A 21685-nucleotide genomic window follows, 5' to 3' on the forward strand; every position below is an offset into this window, starting at 1 on the left:
CTGCTTTTATTTTGAAACGCCGCCCCGGATGTAGCGGGTGTTTCCGGTAACTTGTCGCTGGTTTGTGTTGAGTTTCCACGGAAAGAAATCTCGAGCTAACGGGGAGGACAGACTCTGCTCCAGCCGCACTTGTGTCTCCGCTAACGGCTACAGCAACTCAGACTCCAGCGGCAGACATCTTGGATCCGGCTGCTAGCTAACGGCTAACGGCTAACGTCCGTTAACCTTCTCGTCCGCTGGGTCAGACTGGAATGGCTCGGCCGAGGAAGAAAAGCTCTCCGGGGCGTTTAGCATGAGGATCCGCGGGGGGAGGCGACTGGAAGACAACAAGTACAGGAAAAACTACAGGAATAGTTTTCACACGAAGAAGAAGGAGGGAGAGGAGAGGAAGAGGAGGCGGACACAGTTTGGGAGAGTCCGGTGACATTTACAGAGAAGAAGAAGAAAGAAGAAGAAGAAGAAGAAGATGAGAGGGAGAGTGGAGCTGCTGGAGATCTGCTGTCTGCTGCTGCTGCTGCTGCTGAGTGGAAACTCCCACTGCAGAGGTGAGGAGGGGGAGGGAGGGGGAGGAAGGGTGAGGAGGGGGACGCTGAGGGTGAGGAGGGGGAGGAAGGGGGAGGAAGGGTGAGGAGGGGGAGGAGGGTGAGGAAGGGGGACACTGAGGGTGAGGAAGGGGGACGCTGAGGGTGAGGATCAGGGTGAGGAGGGTGAGGAAGAGGGACGCTGAGGGTGAGGAAGGGGGACACTGAGGGTGAGGAAGGGGGACGCTGAGGGTGAGGATCAGGGTGAGGAGGGTGAGGAAGAGGGACACTGAGGGTGAGGAGGGGGGACGCTGAGGGTGAGGAAGGGGGACGCTGAGGGTGAGGAAGAGGGACACTGAGGGTGAGGAGGGGGGACGCTGAGGGTGAGGGGGGTGAGGAAGGGGGACGCTGAGGGTGAGGATCAGGGGGAGGAAGGGGGACGCTGAGGGGGAGGATCAATGTGAGGAGGGTCAGGGTGAATGTGCTGAGGGTGAGGATGAGAGTGAGGAAGGGGGACACTGAGGGTGAGGAGGATGAGGAAGGGGGACACTGAGGGTGAGGAGGATGAGGAAGGGGGACACTGAGGGTGAGGGTCGATGCGTCGAGGGTGAGGATGAATTCTGAAGTTTCAAAGTGATGATCATTACATGAGGGATTCATAGAACTTTGTCCAGGTGCATCATGGGACTTGTAGTTTTTACAGGTGTCTGTGGGGACAAGGTTTCAGTCATGGTCCTGATTGGTCGTCTGTTTCAAACTGAATAACTTTGGAGGCTAACATGGTTAGCATGCTAACGTATATGTTGTAGCAGCCAGGTGAGACAGGTAGCCAGTCCAGATCATCTAAGAGTCTCTGTCAGGGTCCTCAGACCTGGTTCAGACCTGGTTCAGATCTGGTTCAGACCTGGTTTCAGACCTGGTTCAGACCTGGTTTCAGACCTGGTTTCAGATCTGGTTCAGACCTGGTTTCAGATCTGGTTCAGACCTGGTTCAGATCTGGTTTTAGACCTGGTTTCAGACCTGGTTCAGACCTGGTTCAGCCTGGTTCAGATCTGGTTTTAGACCTGGTTTCAGACCTGGTTCAGACCTGGTTCAGACCTGGTTTAAATATGATGAATCCAGATTCTTTCTTGACTTTATATTCTGGATCTACTGTGTTTTTAGTTTCTCTGGATCAGTTTCTGGATCAGTTTCTTCAGCGTTGTTGTTGTTTCTGGATTTTCTCTCTCGTTATTTCCTTCCGTATTATTTTGACACTGGCTCTAGATTTTCATCAGGATTCCTCTGAATGTTTTAAATCTCTGGTTTTCTCTCGACTGGACGACTTCAACGTTGTGTTTTTGTCTCTTTGTAGTTTAAATGTTCCCCTCCTGAATCTAGACTAGAGTCCAGGACTGATCTGATTCCTCATATCTCCTGAATTAAAAGCTGAGAAGCTCCAGAGTCGCTGTCGACCTCAAACCTTCCTCCTCTCTGAGAATCAGCGGTGACGTCGTAACGCCTCCTTCCTCATTCCAGACCGGATCAGTGGCGGCTCTGGATGTGGATCAGCCAAGTGGGTTAAGACGTTCACAAACCCGGCCTGAGGAACAGCTGACCTCGTTAACGAACCTGACGACGGCCAATCAGAACCTAGAGCCCTGCCTCGGTCCATCACTCAGAGCTGGGGGGGGGGGGTGATCACTGATCCTCAGACCTTCATAAACGCTTCATTCATTCATTCATTCATTCTGTAAACAAGGCAAACAAACAAACAGCAGCTGAGCCGGCGTTAATGTGAACACAAAGACTTTACATAACCGCTCTGACGGGACCGACTCTAGACTCGTGGTGTTCCTAATAAAGTGGAAGAAGAGCTGAGGAGTTTCCTGTTGGTCAGCACTTTGTCTCTGTGTCTCTTCCTGTGAATCAGTGGAATGTGACGAGTGACTTCCTCCAGTCTGATCAGACCGCAGCGTGTTGGTTCACGTCCTCAGACTCAGTGTGAAGAACATTCCTGCTAATAAACACACAGCTCCAGATCTTCATGAAATGACTCAACACAATGATCCAGTGTCACGTGTGTAATATAAAACTGGATCATTTGTTTGTGTTTCGTGTTTGTTCAGGATCTTTGTCGACTTCTTGTGACGTTTTTATGAAGAATTCTGAACGACACAAAAACTTTAAAGCAGCTCTATTAGCACGTCTCTGTCTTTCTATTGGCCGACAAGGCTACAGTGTTTGGTTAGCGTAACATAGAGGGGGCGGGGCTTATGACCTGTTTACTGCAGCCAGCCACCAGGGGGCGATCCAGAGAAACAGAAATTAAACTTAATGTCAGAGATCAAACAGACATAAACACAGAAATTAGCATTTGTTAGCATTGTAGCTAGCTGCTTGGGGGGCATCTAGACTTTATTTTGTTTTACTACGACCAGACGGAGAGCTCGTTAAGCGTGGGCTGCAGGCGTTGCCGTGGTTACAGATTAACACACCCCAGGTTTGGTTGCCATGTTGTGCTGGGAACAGATGGAGGGAAGAAGAACACTGTGTTAGTGAGGACGTGTGTCGTCTGTCGACATGGAACCAAAACAAGATCCAGAGATTTATGTTTATTTATATTTATTTATATTTATTTATATTTATTTATATTTGACCAGATCCAGGATCCAGTTCAGAAGCAGCCTGAGATTCTTCCTGTTTCTAGGTGAAAGGTTTAGTTTCATTATTTATTCAGTATCATAAACTAGAAACAGGAACGAGGAGGAACAGGAACCTAAAATGACATTACATTTACAGCCTTGTTGTGAGTTGAGTTTCCATTGGCGTTAGCATTAGCATTAGCATTAGCATTAGTTAATGGAGGTCTAATAAATTATTCACCAAACAAACAGGACCCTCATCAATCACTGATCGTCTGCTTCCTCCTGCAGACTCTCAGCAGACAGACCACCTCTCCTCCTATCAGCTGACCGTCCCTCGACCAATAGGAGGCCGGCTGAGGAGGGACGTGAACGGACGGCTGCCCAATCAGGTACTGAAACCTCTTTTCTCCAGTTCTTAAAAACTTCTACGATCGTTGACTGAACATGGATTTAATTAAAACTAGTCTGGACTCAGACGTCGTCTCTGGAGAAATAACTTCCTGGTGATGTTTAACAGAAATTCTCGCTGCAAGGGTCCTCCTCCCCCTCCTCCCCCTCCTCCTCCTCCTCCTCCTCCCCCTCCTCCTCCTCCTCCTCCTCCTCCTCCTCCTCTTCATCCTCCTCCTCCTCCTCCTCCTTCAGTTCTATATGAGTTTAGTTTTTATTGAATAGTTTATAGTCGTTGTTTTTTTGTTAATGTTGGTGTTGTGGATGTGTCCTGACCTGGAGGACAGAGACTCTCCGTCTGAGTGAAACAGAATAAAGATAAACATCAGAGTAGATCGTCGGGTCTTTTAACGTTGGGTCCAGCTTTGAGCAGTGACCTCTGACCCCTGCTGTGTTGGAGGACAGAGGAGCAGCTGGATGACGGAGGCCACCGCTGACTTCCTGTCCTCACTCACCTCTAACACAAACACACACCACCTGTCTGTGTGTGTTCAGTCTAATGACACACCTGCTGCTAGCTGCTGCTGATACCTGGCAGGTGAGGCGGAGGCTCAGGTGACCTTGGAGTCGGTCTGCTGCTTCTGGTGTTGGCGTCATGACAACGAAGGAAAGTTAGTGATGAAGAGGAAAGTAGCACAAACACAGACGGAGATGATTCCAGAAAGGAATAAAAAGTCTGTTTGTTACTGATTCAAATATTTTATTTTAGAAATAGTTCCTGTAAATATGAGAGCAACGTTACCCACAATCCTCTCTGCTCCACTGTGCCTTGGTGGTACTACACATTATAAACACAATACAGCCATCTAGTAGTAACAGTTAGCTTAGCATTGATATGTAGCAGCTTAGCATTGATATGTAGCAGCTTAGCATTGCTATGTAGCAGCTTAGCATTGATATGTAGCAGCTTAGCATTGCTATGTAGCAGCTTAGCATTGATATGTAGCAGCTTAGCATTGCTATGTAGCATGCCTTGGTGACTGGTTTCCCTGGGGAGTTCCATGTGTGAACACCATGGAGGAAATCTCCATCTTCTTCTGGATTGTATAATGATCACAATGGTAGAATGTGATGATGTCCAGGAGAAATAAAATGTCCAAAGGTTGAATTGTGTGTACGTTGCCTCCTGTAGTGGAATCAGTAGGATTTTGTAGCCAGATTCACTTTCAAGAGGTAAGAACCCAACGTGGAACACGTTGGGTTCTTTGGTTCTCCACATGTCCAGATGGAGAGTGGGCCTGGTTCTATTGTTACTAGAACCTTTGTGGTATTTCTCTAAACTCTTGGTCCAGGTCTAGTCAAGGGGTTGCTGAATGAGTTCAGAATGATATCATTGCTATCAGGGTGTTTTCTACTCTCTGATCTAGAAGATGTTTTCTTGAGGAGTGTGAGTGGTCGTTTGATGAATGAACTCTCTGGACGGTTTTTACTGACTCTGTTTGTCTCTGACTCTGTTTGTCTCTGACTCTGTTTGTCTCTGACTCTGTTTGTCTCTGCAGGTCTCTTATATCATCAGCGTGAATGGAAACGATCACGTCGTCCACCTGGAGAGAAACGAGTAAGTCCTGGTCTCACTGATGATAATACTGTCTACGTGTCCTCGTGTCTCTAGTGATGGAGGACGTCAGACACTGAGGACTAGAATGAATCTGTGTCTGACTCATGTTGAAGGACACGATGAACCAGGACGTCGTCGTCATGATAACAGCTGATAACAGATGTTCTCGTTTTATGTTGGACAGACGTCACAACGATTAAATGACACAAAGATAAAAACATGACTGAGATCATGATGAATAAGAGCTGAACCAAGGATTCATTCAACCAGACCTCCAGAAATGACGCCATGAACTGGAAGATGTGTGTTAAAACATTTTCCTCTTCACTATGACCACACTTCAGGTTCTGCTTGCTTTCCACAGCGTTAACATCCAGACTCAGTTCTTATCAGAATCAAGAGTTTGGTTCGTTTAACTAATTTATCTCCACGGGGCTCAGATGACATCATTCACCACATTAAGCCCCGCCCCAAAGACTCCAGACAACTGTACTACACAAAACACTAACATGTGGAGGATGTTGGTTCCTCTTCTTGATGGTCTCAGGGGGACTCTCATAAAGACGCCTGAACAGGGACTTGAACCCTGGACCCTCAGATTAAAAGTCTGATGCTCTACCGACTGAGCTATCCAGGCTGTCCAGGCTCTGTGATCACAGGATCTTATAATGTGAGACGACCTGAGATGATCTGAAAGGATCTGATCTGATGAGTTTCCGTTCCTCTCTTATCTTCAGGCTGCTGCTCCCTCCAGACTTCACCGTGTTCTCCTACAGTCAGAGCGGCTCGCTGGTCACATCCAGACCACCTGTCCAGGTAACTGACGTCATGTGACTCCGCCCCCACGTCCTATCAGCTGCACGGTCTCTGCTCTGGACAGAACCGTCAGACTCTGCCCAGGAAGACAGACCGCTGAGTCACACTGAAGCTTTATTGAAGCAGGATTTTCTCAGAGAGTGATGCATGCTGGGAGTTCTCTCTGTGTGTTAGTAACTGCTGAGTTATTTCCTGTCGTCTGACCTGCTGCTCTCTTTACCACGAGGTCTCCCCCTCTGAGATGAGAAAGGTCCTTATTTATTTATGTTGTTGATGAAGATGAGGACGAGGACGAGGATGGTTTTTAGTTTGTTGTTATTGAAGAAGAAGAAGAAGAAGAAGTTTTTATTTAGTAGTAGTTATTGGTGGAGGTGAGTAGCTCCCCCTGCTGGTGGCGCTGAGATCTTCTCTGTGTTCCAGGACCACTGTCACTATCAGGGCTACGTTCAGGACATGGAGGGATCCAGCGTCGCTATGAGCGTCTGCAACGGCCTCAGGTAACACACAGTTATACACAATAACACACACTAATACACAATAACACACAGTAATACACAGTAATACACAATAACACACAATAATACACAATAACACACAATAACACACAATAACACACAGTAATACACAATAACACACAATAATACACAATAACACACAGTTATACACACTAACACACAATAACACACAATAACACACAATAACACACAGTTATACACAATAACACACAGTAATACACAATAACACACAATAACACACACTAATACACAATAACACACAATAACACACACTAATACACAATAACACACAATAATACACAATAACACACAGTTATACACACTAACACACAATAACACACAATAACACACAATAACACACAGTTATACACAATAACACACAGTAATACACAATAACACACAATAACACACACTAATACACAATAACACACAATAACACACACTAATACACAATAACACACAATAACACACACTAACACACAGTTATACACACTAACACACAATAACACACAATAACACACAGTTATACACACTAACACACAATAATACACAATAACACACAATAATACACAATAACACACAGTTATACACACTAACACACAATAACACACAATAACACACAATAACACACAGTTATACACAATAACACACAGTAATACACAATAACACACAATAACACACACTAATACACAATAACACACAATAACACACACTAATACACAATAACACACAATAACACACACTAACACACAGTTATACACACTAACACACAATAACACACAATAACACACAGTTATACACACTAACACACACTAACACACAATAACACACAATAACACACAGTTATACACACTAACACACAATAACACACAATAACACACAGTTATACACAATAACACACAGTAATACACAATAACACACAATAACACACACTAATACACAATAACACACAATAACACACACTAATACACAATAACACACAATAACACACACTAACACACAGTAATACACAATAACACACAATAACACACAGTAATACACAATAACACACAATAACACACAGTAACACACACTAACACACAGTAATACACAATAACACACAATAACACACAGTAATACACAATAACACACAGTAACACACACTAACACACAGTAATACACAATAACACACAATAACACACAGTAATACACAATAACACACAATAACACACACTAACACACAGTTATACACAATAACACACAGTAACACACACTAACACACAGTAATACACAATAACACACAATAACACACAGTAATACACAATAACACACAATAACACACACTAACACACAGTTATACACAATAACACACAGTAACACACACTAACACACAGTAATACACAATAACACACACTAACACACAGTAATACACAATAACACACAATAACACACACTAACACACAGTTATACACAATAACACACACTAATACACACTAACACACAGTTAAACACAGAGACAGAGATCTGTCCAACGTGAGGTCTCACTCTGACTGAAAAACTCTGCTGATACTTTCTGTCTCTGTGTTTTCAGAGGAGTGTTACATCTCTCTGATGACAGCTACGGCATCGAGCCGTTGAGCTCCGCCCCCGACCAGCACCTGGTGTACCGCCTACAGGATGTGACATCACAGCCTCGGGGCTGCGGGACGCCGCACGACGACCACAACAACAACAACAACAACGCCACGGAGCACGCTCACTACGACCCGGAGCAGATCCAGCACCGACCGCACAGCAGGGTGTGTTCACACACACACACACACACACACACACACACACACACACACACACACACACCAGTAGACTACGAGTCATGACTTCATAGATCTGGTCTTGAGAGATCTGGTCTTCATAGCTCTAGACTTTGTAGATGTGATCTTCATAGATCTGGTCTTCATAGATCTAGACTTCATAGATCTAGACTTCATAAATCTGGTCTTCATAGATCTAGACTTTGTAGATGTGGTCTTCATAGATCTGGTCTTCATAGATCTGGTCTTCATAGATCTAGACTTTTTAGATCTGGTCTTCATAGATCTAGACTTTGTAGATCTGGTCTTCATAGATCTGGTCTTCAAAGATCTAGACTTTGTAGACCTGGTCTTCATAGACCTGGTCTTCATAGATCTGGTCTTCATAGATCTAGACTTCATAGACCTGGTCTTCATATACCTGGTCTTCATAGATCTAGTCTTTGTAGACCTGGTCTTCATAGACCTGGTCTTCATAGATCTGGTCTTCATAGATCTAGACTTCATAGACCTGGTCTTCATATACCTGGTCTTCATAGATCTAGTCTTTGTAGACCTGGTCTTCATAGATCTGGTCTTCATAGATCTAGACTTTGTAGACCTGGTCTTCATAGATCTAGACTTCATAGATCTGGTCTTTGTAGATCTGGTCTTCATAGGTCTAGACATCATAGATCTAGACTTCATAGATCTGGTCTTCATAGATCTGGTCTTCATAGATCTGGTCTCCATAGATCTGGTCTTCATAGATCTAGACTTCATAGATCTAGACTTCATAGATCTAGACTTTGTAGACCTGTTGTGATGCTCATCTGTTTGTTACCTCCAGATGAAGAGGGCTATTTTCCATAAGACTCACTACGTGGAGCTGCTGCTGGTTGTCGACAACGAGCGGGTGAGACCGATGCGTCGTTTCGATGCTAAGCTAGGCTAACAGCGTCCTCTGACACACGTTCTCTTACACTTCCTGTTTGTCTCCTCAGTACAACTACAAGAACAAGAACGAGACAGCAGTGAGAGAGGAGATGGTTCACCTGGCCAACTTCATCGACAGTGTATGTATCTCTGTCAGGACCCTGACCTCTGACCTCTGACCTCTGACCTTTACCCTAGCACCAGTCTGACCTCTGATCAGAGTCAAGAGGAATGTAAAACAGATCTTTTAGTTCTGATGTTCTCTGAGTTCTCAGTTATCCAGCTGTTAATCAGCTGACGCCTTGTTTGCTTCATCTGGTGACAGCAAAGGAAAAACACGATTAGATGATTAAAGGCAAAGTGTTCGAGGGTGTGTCGGACCAGGCTCTTATTGTGAAGGGACAGGAAGTTGGCGTGGCTGTTCTCAAGATGGCCGTCACAGATAAAGTTGTGTTTGTTGTGTGTTCAGATCTACATTCAGCTGAACGTCAGGGTGGTTCTGGTCGGTCTGGAGATCTGGACTCAGCAGAACCTGATCAACACCGAAGGAGCAGCCGGAGAAGTGCTGAGTCGCTTCACCCAGTGGAGAGAGAAGGAGCTGGTGCCACGGAGACGGCATGACTCAGCGCAACTCATCCTGTCAGTACCAACATGACTCAGCATGACTCATCCAGAACCATAGGCTGTATATAGATGGACGCCATGACTCCTCCAAGTAGAGCCCCCCCTGGTGGCTGGCTGCAGTATGTTAAGTAGAATATATATAGAAACAGGATGTGACATCATGGCGACCACCAGTTGCCATGCCAACCGCTCCATAAAGCAGTCCTGTGGCCAGTGTGTAGTCCAACATTAGAGCAGCAGAGCAGAGCGTCGTGTTAATTAAACTAAAACATGAGTGAGTCTGGAGGAAGAGTGGGCGGGGCTTCAATATCACGACTCTAAAGTCGCACGATGGCGCCGCCCGTATCCCCGGGAAACTAGCATCAGTGTTGCTAACGACAGGAAGTGGAGACGCATCGTCCATATTTATATACAGACTATGGGACTGAACAAACATGACTCAGCAATAACACACACACTATGGAATATACACACTGATGGTGATGATGGTGATGATCATGATGATGATGGTGATGATGGTGATGATGATGGTGATGATGATGATGGTGTCTCTCCAGGAAGAAGAACTTTGGGCCGACAGCAGGGATGGCGTTCGTCTCCACCGTGTGCTCCAGGAGTCATGGAGGAGGAATCAACGCGGTAACAACCAGCTGATCTTTAGTCTCCATCCTCCTCTCAAAGTAGTTCCATCAAACGCTAACGAACAATTAAATCTGTAGTGTGTCAGTGAATAATAACCTAAAGTAAATAGCTGTAAAATAAATCAACTACAGCTCCCAGGGTGCATTTAGTCAGATGACTGCGTCTTCAGCGCTGCGTTCAGTGAAGCTGGTAATTTAAAGTTTCTCCCTCTGTTTCCGTCCCAGTTCACCAACAACAACGTCCCGTCGTTCGCCTCCATCGTCGCTCATGAGCTCGGTCACAACCTCGGCATGAACCACGACGACGGGCGGGAGTGTTCCTGCCCCACGGCCGCCTGCATCATGAACTCTGGGGCAACGTAAGACTCTCAGTTCATCATGACACTGCCCCTGGCCACTTCATTAGGTACACCAGTCAACTCATTCTGATCTAAATCAGAGAAAGGAGGTGATTGACCTGATGACGTTCCTGTTCTTTAGCCCAGACCACTGACTAGAGCGCCAAAACATTAGGAACACATGTACACATGTTGTTTTCACGGTTGTACCTAATAAAGTGGCCAGTGAGCGCAGAGTAAAGCTCCATCCAGACGTTTATTAATCTACGAGGCAGCTTCAGTGTCTGACGCCTCGTCTTCTCTGCAGAGGATCCAGAAACTTCAGCAGCTGCAGCGCTGATGACTTTGAGAAGATGATCTTGTTGACGGGGGGGACGTGTCTCCTGAACGTCCCCCGACCCGACGAGGCCTACAGCGCCCCCTACTGTGGGAACAGGCTGGTGGACATGGGGGAGGAGTGTGACTGTGGATCACAGAAGGTCTCTGGATTTAATTAATAACCTTCAATGTAAACATAATACAACTCTGAAGTTATTAACTACAGCTCCCATGATGCTTTGTGGTTCCGTAGGTTCTATTGTTTGTTTCTATATTTATCCACGTTAGAAGATCACATGTACTAAGGCTTCACCTGAGCAGGAACCCTCAGATTAATAGTCTGATGCTCCGCCCACTGAGACCCAACAGACCGACCGTCGTCACGTCAACAAACAGCTGTTGTTGGTTCTGATCCGACGGTGTGTGTGTGTGTGTGTGTGTGTGTGTGTGTGTGTGTGTGTGTGTGTGTGCAGGAGTGTGAGGAGGACCCCTGCTGTGAGTTTCAGACCTGTAAGCTGAAGTCTGGCGCTCAGTGTGCTTATGGAGAGTGTTGCTACAAGTGTCAGGTAAAGCTCAGCAGGTCACATGACACATGAGTCAGCTGATCTTCATGTCATGTGACCGGCGGTGTTTGTGTTCAGTATCTACCTGGAGGAACGGTGTGTCGCTCCAGCACCGACGAGTGTGATCTGCCCGAGTACTGCAACGGCTCCTCGTCCCTCTGCCAGAGCGACGTCTTCATCCAGGTCAGACACGTTGCCACCTGAGGGAGGGGCGGGGCTACACCTTCATCAGCCTCATACATCACTTCCTGTTTGTGTTTCAGAACGGGCAGCCCTGTAAGGACCAGCAGGCCTACTGTTACAACGGGAAGTGTCAGCACTACGACGGACAGTGTCAGGACATATTTGGATCAAGTACGAACCTGTTCCTGGTTTCACAGAGTCCAACACCTCTGGTTCACTCCTCATCATCTCTTCTTCTTCTCCTCCTCCTCTTCCTCAGAGGCAAGGACGGCTCCTGAGATCTGTTTCAAAGACGTCAACAGTAAAGGAGATCGCTTCGGTAACTGTGGCTACCAGACGTACGGCTACAAGAAGTGTGAGAGCAGGTAAAGATGGAGACGCTGGTTTAATCAGACTCACCTGGCCCCACACCTGCCTGACGTACGTCTCCGTCTCCATAGAAACGCCATGTGTGGGAAGCTGCAGTGCTCCAACGTCCAGTCGGTGACGGTGTTCGGCATCGAGCCGTCGATCATCAGCACGCCGATCGGCGGCGCCAAATGTTACGGAGTGGACTTCATGCTGGGGTCGGACGTCCCCGACCCGGGCATGGTCAACGAGGGAACCAAGTGTGGGGACAACAAGGTGAGACGGGGAGGGACGGGAACGAGTGGGCGGAGAACAGGAAGTGAAAGCTCAGTTTCTTCTTCTGTGGTGTTCAGGTGTGTGTCAACTTTGAGTGTCGCAGCGCTGACGTCCTGAACTACGACTGTGACGTGGAGAAGAAATGTCACGGACACGGGGTGAGACACGTCCACCTGTCCCTCTGTCCCTCTGTCTCTCTGTCTCTCTGTCCATCAGGCCTGTCAGCTGACTCTTGTCCACCTGTGTCTGTCTCCAGGTGTGTAACAGCAACAAGAACTGTCACTGTGAGTACGGATGGGCGCCGCCGTTCTGTGAGCTCACGGGCTACGGCGGCAGCGTGGACAGTGGACCCACGTGGAACGGTACGTCAGAGACACCTGAACGCATCAGAGACACCTGAACGCATCAGAGACACCTGAACACATCAGAGACACCTGAACGCATCAGAGACACCTGAACACATCAGAGACACCTGAACACATCAGAGACACCTGAACACATCAGAGACACCTGAACGCAACATAGACACCTGAATGCATCAGAGACACCTGAATGCAACATAGACACCTGAATGCATCAGAGACACCTGAACGCAACATAGACACCTGAACGCATCATAGACACCTGAACGCAACATAGACACCTGAATGCAACATAGACACCTGAATGCATCAGAGACACCTGAACACAACAGAGACACCTGAACACATCAGAGACACCTGAACGCAACATAGACACCTGAACGCATCAGAGACACCTGAACACATCAGAGACACCAGAGACACCTGAACGCATCAGACACCTGAACGCATCAGAGACACCTGAACGCAACATAGACACCTGAACGCATCAGAGACACCTGAACACATCAGAGACACCAGAGACACCTGAACGCATCAGACACCTGAACGCATCAGAGACACCTGAACGCATCAGAGACACCTGAACACATCAGAGACACCTGAACACATCAGAGACACCTGAACGCATCAGACACCTGAACGCATCAGAGACACCTGAACGCATCATAGACACGTGAACGCATCATAGACACCTGAACGCATCATAGACACGTGAACGCATCAGAGACATCTGAACGCACCAGAGACAGGGCGTCCCGTCTCAGAGCTAACATGACCTCTCTCTGTCTTCCTCAGACAAGGACACGTCCCTCAGAGACGGCCTGCTGGTCTTCTTCTTCTTCGTCCTCCCTCTGCTCGCTCTGGGTGCGTTTGTTTTCCTGCGCAGGAACGAGCTGCTGAGACGAGTGGGGCTGAGTCGCAGGAAGCGGTCCCAGGGATACCAGTGAGTGTGAACACACCTCAGCTCATAGACACTGGAGCCGTGCTGCGTTCAGGGACACTCGTACACACTGTGGTGTCTCTGTCTCCTCCTTGTCTCCAGGGCTGACGATGCAGCTTCATCCAAACCCAGCAGAGGACCGCCCCCCAGGGCTCAGCCTCCATCTGTTGCCCGGGGCAACGCCAACAACATCGTCAGAGACGGGGTGAGTTGATTTTAGAGTGACCTCTCACATTGAATCGTTCTCAGGCTTTAGAGGTTTCTGTCTGGTTGTGTTAAAGTTTATTTATTGGTCTTAAGTGACAGACGTCACGGCTCTAGACTCATCAGAGACTCTGTTCAGGACCAGTCTGATGATAGACACACAGTCAGCTGTTAGTTGACTGGATCAGTCAGTGTGTTGGTCTCCTGTGATCCTGCTGATCAGGAGGATGATGATGATGAAGCCTCAGTAGTTGTGTAGGTTTAGGTTCAGGGTCGACCCTCTGTGTGTTCAGTTGACTGTCTGTGTCTGTGTTGATCTGTTGATTGAGACTAACTGAACTGAACTGAGTCCTAACATCCTCTGCTCTCTCTCCATGTGAAGCACCACGCTCAGCTGCTGCCGCCACAGGAGGTAAAACACCCCCACACTAATAAACTAATGACCTAACGACCTAACGCTGCTGCTGCTGCTGCTTTAACAGACACATAAAGAGACTTTTTAGATTTGTTAACATCAAAGAACTACAATAAAGGCCGACTCTGGCGTCTCCTGACTGAAAGGCTGCACTTGAACGCACCACATAGACGACAGCCAATGAGCTGCTGGTAGATACGTCCTGCACCAGCAGGGGGCAGAAGTTTGGATTCATTATTCACAAGAAGAAACAGGAAGTGCTACTGTTAGCTGGGAGGCTAGGAGGCCTACAGTAGCTTCAGATGAAGGTCAAAGGTCACTCTCCATCATCACTGATCAGCTGTGTCTTTGTTCTCAGGTGGTTGAAACCAGCCAGTCACCTTCGTCCCACGTGCTGAGGCCTCCTCCTCCTCCTCTGTAAGAACATCTGTCAGTGATCAGCTGTAGAGATGAAGTCACCTCAGCTCAGGTTATTAACGTCTCGTTTCTGTTTCCTCCTCAGGAAACCCAAACCCTCTGCTGCGTCACAGCCTCTGGTGCCTCTAAGACCCGCCCCCGCTCCACCTGTTTAACCAATCAGAGGGCTTCCAACTACACCTGGATGATACCCCTCCCCTTCTTCTTCTTCTTCTTCTTCTTCACTTCCTCTTCCTCCTCTTCACGCTCAGTCTCCGCCTACTCAGAGACGATTAACGCCAAGATGGCCGACGCTCAGACTACCAGCTGGACGGGTACACCTGTAGTAGGACACGGCGGCGGGACGGGACCCCAGCAGCTAACGTCCTCTACGCTCTTTCTTTCCTTTAAGTCCAGTCTGGAGACAAACCGTCAGGTATTACATCATCTGCTCTGTGACCAAACCAGCCAATCAGAGTACAGCAGCCACCGTCACATGACTCAACAACCAGATTTAATTTATCATCATCAGTTTCAGTGAAAGATGATGAATTACCTCCACGTCAGCTTCTACTTCTTCTACAAGCTGAACCTACAGATCAGTGTTAGCTCATTAATTAACTGTTGCTAGCTACCAGGCTAAACGCTGCTAGCATGGTGGCTACTTTGTTAACTTGCTAGCTTTCTTTGCTAATAAACAGGTTCATAAGCTAATGCTAGTTAGCGCAGTCACCAGTTACGTACATCTTGTTACTACCCAACATTTACGAGTCTTTATTTACATATTTTACTCGTGTTTTAATGACGTCCGGCGCTAAGAGACGCTAAACGTCTGGAAGGTCAAAGGTCACAGTTTGTTTGTTGATGTTTCCTGAAACATTATAGGATGATGATAAGTTAATATGTTGTAGTTTAGTCATGTAGTTACAGTTCCTTCCCTCTGATTGGCTGGTTTGTAGACACAGTGGGCGGGGCTTGAACCAGGACACTTGTTTCTTCCTGTCTCTTCTGTCCCTGATTGAAAGCACTGGTGCCGTCTGTTTGCACTCCCCCTCTGCTCAGCACTGTCATAGGAATGTAACGCACCCCTCCCTCCCTCCCTCCCTCCCTGTGAGCAGGTGCGTTTGGTTTCAACACCCGGCGCTCGCTCTCTCTGCAGAATTGTAAAATCCCAGTATGCAACATGTCCTCAGAGGATCCGGTTCCTCAGACGTGGACTCATGGTCTAGAACACAGACCACCTCCATCAGCTTTAAATCTGGACCAGTCTGTTCCTTTAAAGAAGAACAGGTTGAGACTGACTGGTGTTAGCATGTTAGCTGTTAGCTCACCAGCTGGAGCTGATGATAGCAGCTTAGTTTAGCATAAAACTTGAAAACTTCATGTCAGTGATTATTCCAGGATGAAAGTTCAGTTTATTTCCTGATGGTTCCAGAGTGGAGGAACATCAGAAACAACCCGTCATAATGTTTCCGTCTACATCGGCTCTGATCCGTAGACGTGTGACGACGTTGAAGTGTCTGAATGAACCCGTTAAACTCAGACTGACCAGAGATCTGCTCCACGTTGAACCAAATGTTTTCTCCTGCTTCAGGACCATTTGAAGGTTTTTGGTCAGGAATGGAAGCGGCTGCTGTCAGGGCTAACTGTGTGCCATTTAATCGTCTTTATGCCAAAAAGAAAATAAATTCTAATCAGTGTTTGTTCCTGAAGTTATTTAAAGAGCCGGAGCAGCTGGAGCTTCAGGTTACGGTCAGCTGACTGGAACCTTTAACGGGACACAGTCTGTAGGATGTTCTATACGGTTCATGTTCAGACTCAAAGCAACGCTGAGCTCAGTCATAGGAACACGCCTTTATCTCTACAGCTGGAGCTCACATTAGTTCTTTAGTTCCTCTGCTTCATCTTCTGCAGATTAAATCAGATGTTTGTTGCTGTTGGTTTGAGTCGGAGCGTCATCAGATAGAATCATCAGACTGGTCCTTTAACAAGTCCACTCTGGTCCACTCTGGTCCACTCTGGTCCACTCTGGTCCACTCTGATCTTAATCAGTGTTCATGTTGAGTCCAACGTCGCTAGAGTTCAGATTAAAACCAGTGAGGAACGTATGCAAGAGGACGGGGGGCGGAGTCGGGGCGGGGCGGGGCGGGGGGGGGGGGTGACTTTCTTTCACACAATTCTGAGAAAAAACATTTCAATTCTGCAAAAAGTCAGAATTGTGGGATTAAATTCCTCCTGCTCCTCGTCTGTAGGAGAGAACGTGTTAGTATAATAATGAACCAGTAGACATGACGACGTCCAGCCCCTCCCTCACACATGAATGCATCATTAATCAGGATTACTGGGATGAATTATAACCCGTGGGAGTCTGACGTGGGACAGTCTGTTCTGGTTTGAGTGTTTCTTCAGCCTGAGAGCTCAAACTCAGGGCGACACAACTACCATGGGAGCAGAAGACCTGCTGCTGTTACCTTCATGCTTAACCTGTGTATGAGGTGAACGAGGACAGTGTGACGTCGCCGTGGCAACGCCGAGTCCCATCACCGTTTTCTAATAAAGTTTTATATCAGATATTCTTTTTTTTTGTTTTGTTTGTTTGTTTTTGCCGATGTAAACCTGTCACATGTTACTACCAGCTGATGCTCTACATGCACGGCCTCATGTTACTATAGCAACAGCCATGATGCAGGCTCTTCACTGTAGAGCTCAGACTCGTGCTGCGTTCAGGTGCTGCTTGCTGTGAAGAGGAATAAACTCTGAATAATTTAATGAACTTTATCAGATTGTGATTGTGTTGGAGACTCAATAAAGGTTCACAGGAATACGACGGCAGCGCTCAGACTCTGTTTGTGGCTGGAAAACACGATGAACGGCGTGAAGTTAGGAGGCTGTGATTGGTCGACATATTCATCATCATCATCATTAGTTTGCCTCATCTCATCATGTCTTAGCTTTCACTAACAAACTCTCATCTAAAGACTCTTAATGTTCATAGTCAAACATCTTACTGAGAAGATGAATGTTTAACAGGATATGAAGTTTAAAAATTGTTGGTTGTGACTGGTTGTCAGGGGTAACAGGTCAACAACAGTTATTATCATTTTCAAATATTCACTTTAATTTTCTTAATGTATTATTTCTTGTGCGATAAATGACCTGGAACCAAAGCAGCGTAGATTTAAAAGCAGATAACTGTTTATATTTATATTCTGTATTAAACCACTGCGTTCAATTTTTAATAAAATAAAATAAATAAATAAATAAATCCAGATTAAATAAATAAAATAATATTAACGAATCCCTAAATTAATTTAATGTTTGTTATTTTTTTAGTTATTTAATAAAAACTACAACTAAACGCTCTAGGAGACCACGCCCACCGCGTCCTACGTCACGACGTTACGCGCGGCGTGACGTCATCTCGACACAGGCCTCGCTCCCATGCTCCGCGCCCCGGGCTGTCATCATTTTACCGGGAGAGGCGAAGGGCATCCGGGATCCGGAGCGAGAGGGGGCCGCTCAGACGCGTTTCTTGAGGTCAGTAACCGGGACTCTGGGACCTGCACGACCCGCGAGACTCTACCGAGACTCTCCGTGGTCCGACCGTCCACATAAACACTGGTTCTTATTTCAGGTTGATGAAAAATAAAAATCCGTCTCGAGGAATGAAAGACAAAACCTGTTAGCATGCTAGCCGCGTGCTAGCCGCTGGACCACCGCTAGCGTGAGAGCTAAGCTAGGTCATCTGCTAAAATGCTCGTTGAACCTGTTGGCGCTGGATTAAAGTCACTCTGGAGAATTAGTGTGTTCACATTAACCGATGAGTTAGCTTCATAACATCCGTTAAAACAGTTAAAACCTTTATCTTTAATGTGGCTGCTAACCAAACCTGCTAATAGCATGTCATAGAAAGTCAAAAACTACATTTCTGTGAAGCTAACCGGCTAATTACATAACCTAACCGTTAGCGCTGAAGCTAATCATGTAGCCGTCGTTGCAGGGTAATAACTGGGGCTGTAGAGTTCAGGGTTGTGTCATTTACACATTTAAACATTCAGCGGAGATCATTTTACAATGTTTTGGTCGCGCTGGCAGTCACTTTCGGGAACCCGTGACTCGTGAAAGGACAAAATGATTGACGGGGCGCGCGGCCAATAGGGACGCTCGGAGTCCCCTTTACAGGGCGCGGTCTTTCGCAGTCAGCCAATCAGGAGGTCGGTATCGTAGTTGTGGGCGGAGCCTTATGTCAGGGGGGTGAGGGAAGGAGAATGGAGTCAGGCAGGGAGCGGAGACCCAGCAAGGTCAAAACACAGAGACAGTCCAGCTGAGGAGCCGGAGCGGGGCCTCCAGGGGCCGGAGCGGGGCCTCCAGGGGCCTCCAGGGGCCTCCAGGGGCCTCCAGGATCCTCCGGGGGCCTCCAGGGGCCCGAGCAGAGCTTCCTCAGGCCCCACACGCTGGACAGAACCGGGTCACAGGTTCGATGCTGGGCCGGAGCAGTCAGCAGGAGTTTCTAAACTTTGAGAAAGCAGCAGGTCTCAGACTGACCTCAGGTGTTTGAGTTAAATCCACAAACTACAAGAAACTAGAACATCAGTGTTTTTGTTACAGCAGAGGAAATAAATCTCATTTATTTTATGATCTAAACATTTAGCTGCAGCTCATCAGCTAATGTTTTAATAAAAATAAAAATTAAACTTGCAAATGTCGCATTAAGTAAAGACCAACACTTCATTAAGTTAACGTGGCGTTGGAGCCTTGAGGTCAGTTTAGGCCTTAAAGTATTTTAAGTGCCTTCTTGCTTTTGTTCCTTCTGGTTAACACCCAGACGCTGCTTCTCCTTCCTCGTTCTCTGATGATCAGCGTCTTGGTTTCAGTCTGAGTTAATTAAACGCTGACGGTGAAACCAGAGGAACAGGTGACTGAGGCAAAGAGACGTGAGGACATTTGTCTTACGGTGTGATTGACAGGCAGCTGCTCTAGAAACAACAGCAGGTTCATTTTAGTGACCGACAGCTCAACACGGTGATTAAAGCTCCTTTAAAACACAAGACTGAAGCAGAGATTAGAGTTAGTTAAGTTTTCTTCAGCATCAGACTCATAAATCTAAACCAGAGCAGTGATCAGTCCTTCCCTCTGTCGTCCTGTAGAGTCATGTCTGTGTGAGAGGACGCTCAGAGAAAGACCCTGACCCTTCCTGCTGTGATGCTAACCACTGCTAAAGATGCTAACACCCACTTAGAGCAGGACCTTCATTTAAATCTACCTGGTTTAGTTTCAGACCATTAGCATCATTAACAACGTATGAGGACGACGACTCCCAGACTCAGACCATCAACAACAACCAGACTAAACTCAAGGACAGTCCAGAGACCCAGAGACTCAGAGACCCAGAGACCCAGAGACTCAGAGACCCAGAGACCCAGAGACTCAGAGACCCAGAGACTCAGAGACCCAGAGACTCAGACTCAGAGACCCAGAGACTCAGAGACCCAGAGACTCAGAGACCCAGAGACCCAGAGACCCAGAGACTCAGAGACCCAGAGACTCAGAGACTCAGAGACCCAGAGACTCAGAGACCCAGAGACCCAGAGACTCAGAGACCCAGAGACTCAGAGACCCAGAGACCCAGAGACTCAGAGGACGGAGGGTCAGTGTTGATCTACTGGTCGTATCACTGCCCTCTGCAGGATCAAAGTATTCACAACGACAGACTGAATTAATTTCTTACATACTTCCTGTTTGCTCTCTGTCCTTCTATGTCTCAGAGGACAAACGGACCAGTGGACGTTTGATTCGCCCTTCCTGTCCAAGGACGGACTTTTCTTTCCTGAAGCTGAGGTCGAGGACGTCCGACCCGTCGGGCCGATCACCACCGGGGGTGTGATACTTTAAGGACTGCTCATGCATCGGTTAAGGACTTGTGCGGTGCGGTTGCGCCCGCTCACCGCTTCTCAGGCGGCTCAGACTGTCGGCCAGCAGCGGCCAATCACAGTCGCCTCTGTGGGCGGCAAAAGGACGTTTCAGCCAATCAGGTGCTACACGGCACCGGTGGCCTCGGAGCCGTTCCTGAACGGGACGAGCTCCAACTACGTGGAGGAGATGTACTACGCCTGGTTGGAGAACCCCAAGAGTGTTCACAAGGTAAGGAGCAGGGGCGCCCCCTGCTGGTCTGGAGGACCGGCCCAGCCAAGATGTTCTTTATATTATTACTATGAGTCTGGGGGTGTACCACTGTGAGGAGGTTCTTCATCTTCTCTGACGCTGGAGCTTCTTCAGTCTATAAATACGAGAACTGGTTTGACTTTTGTTGAAGGTTTCTTTAAACCCACAGAATCTGAGCCTTATGCTTTAAGGTTGCCTCCATCTAGTGGTCTAATGGTGGTACTACAGATAATAAACACAATACAGCCATGTTGTAGTGACAGTTAGCTTAGCATTGATATGTAGCAGCTTAGCATTGATATGTAGCATCTTAGCATTGATATGTAGCAGCTTAGCATTGCTATGTAGCATCTTAGCATTGCTATGTAGCAGCTTAGCATTGCTATGTAGCAGCTTAGCATTGCTATGTAGCAGCTTAGCATTGATATGTAGCAGCTTAGCATTGATATGTAGCAGCTTAGCATTGCTATGTAGCAGCTTAGCATTGATATGTAGCAGCTTAGCATTGATATGTAGCAGCTTAGCATTGATATGTAGCAGCTTAGCATTGATATGTAGCATGCCTTGGTGACTGGTTCCCCTGGGGAGTTCCATGTGTGAACAACATGGAGGAAATCTCCATCTTCTTCTGGATTGTATAATGATCACAATGGTAGAATGTGATGATGTCCAGGATAAATAAAATGTCCAAAGGAGACCAGGGTCCATAGAGACCAGGGTCATATA

The 21685-nt window shown here is 47.0% G+C and overlaps 2 protein-coding genes across 3 annotated transcripts in view; both read left to right on the forward strand.

The window, feature by feature from the left end:
• The first annotated feature begins 39 nt into the window (after positions 1-39).
• adam9a (ADAM metallopeptidase domain 9a) lies at positions 40-16915 on the forward strand. 2 transcript variants are annotated; one of them, XM_084552485.1, is made up of 24 exons: positions 40-545; positions 3437-3537; positions 5095-5153; positions 5891-5969; positions 6390-6466; positions 8055-8262; positions 9104-9169; positions 9258-9329; positions 9659-9828; positions 10371-10452; positions 10680-10813; positions 11100-11271; positions 11584-11676; positions 11752-11856; positions 11937-12027; positions 12116-12221; positions 12297-12480; positions 12558-12638; positions 12737-12842; positions 13638-13785; positions 13885-13987; positions 14369-14398; positions 14760-14818; positions 14904-16915. In XM_084552485.1, the coding sequence occupies exons 1-24, from the start codon at positions 467-469 to the stop codon at positions 14971-14973; spliced, it is 2475 nt and encodes an 824-aa protein (XP_084408611.1). In that variant the 5' UTR covers positions 40-466; the 3' UTR covers positions 14974-16915. The 2 variants fall into 2 exon arrangements, with proteins under 2 accessions (XP_084408611.1, XP_084408612.1); XM_084552486.1 differs by lacking the exon at positions 14369-14398.
• Positions 16916-18241: 1326 nt separating this feature from the next.
• Positions 18242-21685, forward strand: part of ogdha (oxoglutarate dehydrogenase a) — a 29970-nt gene continuing 26526 nt past the window's right edge. Inside the window, exons 1-2 of the mRNA XM_084552256.1 lie at positions 18242-18334; positions 20563-20938. Coding sequence (XP_084408382.1) covers positions 20699-20938 — 240 coding nt within the window. The 5' untranslated portion in view covers positions 18242-18334; positions 20563-20698. The remainder of the gene's footprint in view (positions 18335-20562; positions 20939-21685) is intronic.

The sequence above is a fragment of the Chelon labrosus genome (genome assembly GCF_963514085.1).
Source record: "Chelon labrosus genome assembly, chromosome: 9".
Taxonomy (NCBI): Eukaryota; Metazoa; Chordata; class Actinopteri; order Mugiliformes; family Mugilidae; genus Chelon; species Chelon labrosus.

Bases quoted from the DNA above. Each gene is read 5' to 3' on its own strand.
- adam9a (XM_084552485.1), top strand. From the start codon at position 467: ATGAGAGGGAGAGTGGAGCTGCTGGAGATCTGCTGTCTGCTGCTGCTG. The intron at 5,970-6,389 runs GTAACTGACGTC...TCTGTGTTCCAG, and splicing joins CATCCAGACCACCTGTCCAG to GACCACTGTCACTATCAGGG. The intron at 9,330-9,658 runs GTATGTATCTCT...TTGTGTGTTCAG, and splicing joins TGGCCAACTTCATCGACAGT to ATCTACATTCAGCTGAACGT.